Below are 5,753 nucleotides of genomic sequence, written 5' to 3'. Positions count from 1 at the left end.
TACACTTTGCAGAGGTTTGCGCACTTGTAACGCCCCGAGACCGATGCTCCAGATGCGTTCCTTGTTTTGCGTGTCAGCTCTGTTATTTATTTTGTTGTTGCATTCTTCATCGCATCATTCGCATTGCATCGGCACTCTGTTGCCGTCATTGTTTTCAAACTTGCATTCGCTCGTAGTTGCCGCGTTCCCCCCTTGCTTTCGGTGACCGTTCCGAGTCAAACCTTGTTATTCGTTTGCCCTCTTACCAAAACCCGGAGTCTCTCTGTATGGTGCATCGACCTCTTGCCCGTGTCTGAAACTGGCCCGAACCTGACCCGCTCAGTCATCACCATTGGGTCCGGATCATCCCCAAACATCTACAAAACATCTTCGTTTTCTTTGTTGGACGCTCTAGCCTACTCATTATCGACCGCCCGATTACGATCGGACGGATCGCGTTAAACCCCTACCCTAATCCCCTACCTATATAAATAGTCCAACCTTAAACTTTAGGAAGCTTGTCCCATCCTTCCCACTCCGCCGCCACCATCTTCCTCGGGATCCATCCCGAGCCAACTACCTCTCCACCTGATCCATCCAATCCATCGACCCCTGCCTCCCTCGTTTCCCCACCAACAGAGCCCGCACCCATGATCCAAATCCTCTCGGCATCTCTCTTCATCCTCCTCCCAGGAACAAAGCCATGGCGCCCAAGGACTCCCCTGGCTCGTCTCGTCGGAGCCCTTCCAGCGGCTGCTCCAGGCGTCGCCCTCGTCTCTCCTCGTCCTCCAGCCGCCTCCCCTCCCGGCTCCCGTGCGTGTCCAGCACCAAAGGAGAGGAGCTCCTCGATCCCTCGATCCAGCGGCAGGTGCCCGAGCGCCTCCTCACCTCGTTCGTCGCCGCTGCCTGCCTCGCCTCCTGCCTCGCCTCCCTCACCCACGGCCTCCTCCCCGTCGCCTTGGAGCCCGAGGGTGCCACCACCTCCTAGCACCATTGCCGGCGACCTCGACGAACCAGGCCACCCTGGCCAGCCTTCGGCCACCTGCAGGCCAACCGCGTCGCCCGCTCGTTTCCCTTGCTTCAACAGAGCGCGCGCCAGGCCTGCCTCCTCTGCCTCGCGCTCGTTCGCCGCCGCCGACTCCCTGCCGCTGCCATCTGCTTCCCCTGCAACGAGCAGAGCCACTGCCGCCCCAACCCGGCGCGCCTCCGCCCCTTCTCCGGCCAAGTCCGGCGCCCCATGGCCGGATCCGCCATCGCGTGCTCGTCGGTGGCCGCCCCGGCTCCTCTCGCCCCGACTCCCCTGCGTCCTCTGCATCGCACCGCCTCCTGTCTTCCCTGCTTCAGATCGAACGCCAAGTTGCAGCCGCACCGCTCCTTCCCCTGCGTCGACTGCGTTGACCGCACCCTTCCGTCGCCTGCGTGGACCAGCCACGTCTCCGGCCCAGCCTGGCTTCGGCCCAGCGCCCCCAAGCCAGCCGGCCTGCTGCCTCCAAGACCCAGCGCTCCCTGCCCGGCCTCCTCCATCGACCGGGCCTCAGCCCATGGTGAGCAGCGCCCAGTGCCCGCTCCTGTGCACCAGTGGGCCAGCCAGTTTAGGCCCGCAGTGTTTTTTATCCGCTGCTGCAAATTTCCTAATTATCCAGAGACTGCCAGTTTTACAGAAAACCCCTTGCACTTCATGCATATAATAACTTCACAACCGTGCATCGGATTAAAATAATTTATACATGTAAAATGCTCAGAAATTTGTGTAGTTTAATAATATGTCACTCTCATCCATGTTTAAAATGTTTAAAGTGTTGTTTGTTTAAATTTGCTTAAATGCCATGTTAAAATGATTTATTTCATAACTAATTAACCGTAACTCGGAATTTAATAAACTTTATATGTAAATGGGGTAGAAAAATGCCTAGTTTAACATGGTGCACTTTATTTTGCTGTTTAACAACATTAAAATTGTGTTTATGGCAGAACAGTAGCAAATTCAAAATATGCATATGGGGATTTTCCGGAATTGTTGTTTGTCATTCCGGCCTCATTTAAATTGCCTAAAATGTGTAGTTTACTTATGTCTCACCTCTTGCCATGTTAATCAACATTTAACATTGTTGGGTACATAAACGAGAGAGAACTAAATAATTGTTGTGGTGTTTCGTCAATATGCAACTCGTTGCATATTGCGCTCCACTTAATTTGTAGTATTGTTTGTGCATTTTGCCATGCCATGCTCATTAAATCGGACATGCATCATACTTGATTGTGCATCATGCCATGTTTATGTGATGGTTGTTTACTATGTTGTTTGTTTCTTTCCGGGTTGCTTCTCTCGTTACCTTCGGTTTCGTTCAGGAGTTGTGAGGATTCGTTCGACTACGTCCGCTTGTCTTCTTCATGGACTCGTTCTTCTTCCTTGCGGGATTTCAGGCAAGATGACCATACCCTCGAAATCACTTCTATCTTTGCTTGCTAGTTGTTCGCTCTATTGCTATGTCGCGCTACCTACCACTTGCTTATCAAGCCTCCCAAATTGCCAGGAACCTCTAACCGTTGTCACCCTTCCTAGCAAACCATTGTTTGGCTATGTTACCGCTTTTTCTCAGCCCCTCTTATAGCGTTGCTAGTTGCAGGTGAAGTTTAAGTTTGTTCCTTGTTGGAACATGGGATTTTATGAACTCTGTTGGGATATCACAATATCTCTTATCTTAATTAATGCATCTATATACTTGGTAAAGGGTGGAAGGCTCGGCCTTTTGCCTGGTGTTTTGTTCCACTCTTGCCGCCCTAGTTTCTGTCATACCGGTGTTATGTTCCTTGATTTTGCGTTCCTTACGCGGTTGGGTGATTTATGGGATCCCCTTGATAGTTCGCTTTGAATAAAACTCCTCCAGCAAGGCCCAACCTTGGTTTTACCATTTGCTACCACCTATCCCTTTTTCCCTTGGGTTCTACAGACTCAAGGGTCATCTTATTTTAACCCCCCCGGGCCAGTGCTCCTTCGAGTGTTGGTCCGAACTGAGTAGACTGTGGGGCCCCCTCGTGGAAACTCGAGGTCTGGTTTTACTCGTAGGATGTCTCATCCGGTGTTGCCCTAAGAACGAGATATGTGCAGCTCCTATAAGGATTTGTCGGCACATCGGGCGGTTTTGCTGGTCTTGTTTTACCATTGTCGAAATGTCCTGCAAACCGGGATTCCGAGACTGATCGGGTCTTCCTGGGAGAAGGTTTATCCTTCGTTGACCGTGAGAGCTTATAATGGGCTAAGTTGGGACACCCCTGCAGGGTATAAACTTTCGAGAGCCGTGCCCGCGGTTATGTGGCAGATGGGAATTTGTTAATATCCGGTTGTAGAGAATTTGACACTTGACCTTAATTAAAACGCATCAACCGCGTGTGTAGCCGTGATGGTCTCCTCTTGGCGGAGTCCGGGAAGTGAACACAGCTTTCGGGTTATGTTTGACGTAAGTAGGAGTTCAGGATCACTTCTTGATCATTGCTAGCTCCACGACCGTTCCGTTGCTTCTCTTCTCGCTCTTATTTGCATATGTTAGCCACCATATATGCTAGTGCTTGCTGCAGCTCCACCTCATTACACCATCCTTTCCTATAAGCTTAAATAGTCTTGATCTCGCGGGTGTGAGATTGCTGAGTCCTCGTGACTCACAGATACTTTCAAAACAGTTGCAGGTGCCAGGGATACCAGTGCAGGTGACGCAACCGAGCTCAAGTGGGAGCTCGATGAAGATCTTGTTCGTTGTGTTGTTTCTTTTCATGTTCATCAATAGTGGTGCCCAGTTGGGTCGATCAGGGATCTAGCAGTTGGGTTGTCTTCTTTTATTTTGGGTTCCGTAGCCGGACCTATGTGTGTACTCTGAATGATGTATGATTCATTTATGTATTGTGTGAAGTGGCGATTGTAAGCCAACTCTTTATCCCATTCTTGTTCATTACATGGGATTGTGTGAAGATGGCCCTTCTTGCGACAAAACCACAATGCGGTTATGCCTCTAAGTCGTGCCTCGACACGTGGGAGATATAGCCGCATCGTGGGTGTTACAGCACTTTTCCCCACAAGACTCAATCTCCTCCGTTGGATTTCTCACACTTCATGATGTTTGAGAAACGGATGACCGAGACACGGTCTTTCAGAAGCGTTAGCACATTACGATGGGTAGACAGTTACACCTACTTTCCCCTACATCTGCTAGTCTACCACTGTAAGAGTTCACACGACTTAATCAACTATGCTAGAGCCCATAATAGCTTGTGGCTGCACACGGAAGTTTCTAGCATGAATAATCTCATGATCCCTTTGAGCCTGGGTGGCGGTCCATGGGAGAATCACACGGTACCCCGGGATTTCCAAAAAATACAGGCAATCACTGGGTACCCCAGGTGCCTCAATCCACCCAGATGTGTATTCAAGTTGCCACCTTAAGTTGAACCATTAATTAACAATCTCACATCTGTCATGAATACTCTCAAACCCAATCCACGTCTACGAGCATAGCATAGCAGCATAAGCATAACGTAACAGTAACTCCCAAGTTTGAATGCAGGGCAATAGGTTCCTACCTCATCAACTACTTCCCAATACCCACATGTTATCAATCCTACTCATGCAATGTTTGAGGGTGAAACTAATGCATAAAACTGGGTATGAAAGGGATATGAGCAAAGTGTGAACTTGCCTGTACTGCTGATGAAGATGATTCGCACTCAACACTCTTGATAGTTCTACTCTTCACACTCCAGTCAATCTATCGTAAGCAAGCAATAGTAACCACACATACACAATCACTCAAAAGATCGGAAAGAACGAAGAAAACAATTCGGAAAACTTCAAAACACAAGCAAATAACTCTTGCAACAGAAAAAAAATTCTAACAGTACCAAAATTGGGTGAATTTAGCCTTATCAAAAATTTTAGGTCAAGAGCTTTAATTTGCAAAAAGAATCAACTCAAACGGAGTTATAAAACTCAAGCTATGAACAAAAGAAGTTCAAATACAAATCTGTTTGAAATCAAATTTTAAAACTTTCAAAAACATGTTTAAGTTGTTTTACTGAAAAGAGGGGATCATAACGAAGAAGTGGGCATTAGTTTCGTTGGATTTGGATAAACGAGTACAAAGTAGTGATCGTTTGAAAATCAGGGGCTGATCTATAAATAAAATCATCACAGATAGGTCCCTGGCCGAAATTAAAAAGAAAAGAAAAATCTATCGAGCGAACGCTCGCTAACAGAACCTAATCTAATGAATTCGTTTGCTCCAGAACCTAAACTAGCGAACGCGCACTATTTAACTAACCAAATTAAAAAAACGGTTTTTTTAAACGAAAACCGAAACCCTAAAAAAATAACCGGATCAGGTCGGCGGGTTATACCGGTTCGGGCGGGTCGGCCGGCGGGTCATCGGTGGCGGCGCCGGAGGCGAGCTCCGGCGACTGCAGCGACAGCGACGTCGGGCGGCGACGACAGCAGCAGCTAGCGGCGCAGGCGGTGGCTACGCGGGGCGGTGGAGGCGGCGGCGAGGCGCAGCAAGGCGGCGCGGCTTCGCAGCAGCGGCGGCGGGATCTGCGGCGGCGGCGCGAGATGCGAGGGCGGCGGCGGCTCAAGGCGTCGCGGGGCTCGAGGGGCCCGGTATTTAAGGGGGAGGCGAGGCGTGGAGGCGGGGCAAGGCAAAGGCGGCGGGCGCGGAGTCAGGAGGCGGCACGGCGGCGCTGGTGTGCGGCAGCCGGTCTCCCGCTCGGGAGGGAGACGACGCGGTTGGGCT

At 50.0% G+C, this 5,753-nt stretch overlaps 1 protein-coding gene across 1 annotated transcript; it reads left to right on the top strand.

Annotated features, from left to right (window-relative positions):
* The first annotated feature begins 505 nt into the window (after positions 1–505).
* On the top strand, positions 506–3,942 carry LOC141023303 (uncharacterized). Its single transcript, XM_073499916.1, has 3 exons — positions 506–1,523; positions 2,329–2,403; positions 3,658–3,942. Exons 1-2 carry the CDS (start codon positions 630–632, stop codon positions 2,335–2,337), a joined length of 903 nt encoding a protein of 300 aa, XP_073356017.1. The 5' UTR covers positions 506–629; the 3' UTR covers positions 2,338–2,403; positions 3,658–3,942.
* The last annotated feature ends 1,811 nt before the right edge of the window (positions 3,943–5,753 follow it).

Source organism: Aegilops tauschii, chromosome 5 (genome assembly GCF_002575655.3).
Source record: "Aegilops tauschii subsp. strangulata cultivar AL8/78 chromosome 5, Aet v6.0, whole genome shotgun sequence".
In the NCBI taxonomy this organism is placed as follows: Eukaryota; Viridiplantae; Streptophyta; class Magnoliopsida; order Poales; family Poaceae; genus Aegilops; species Aegilops tauschii.
This window is presented reverse-complemented; position numbering and strand designations above follow the sequence as displayed.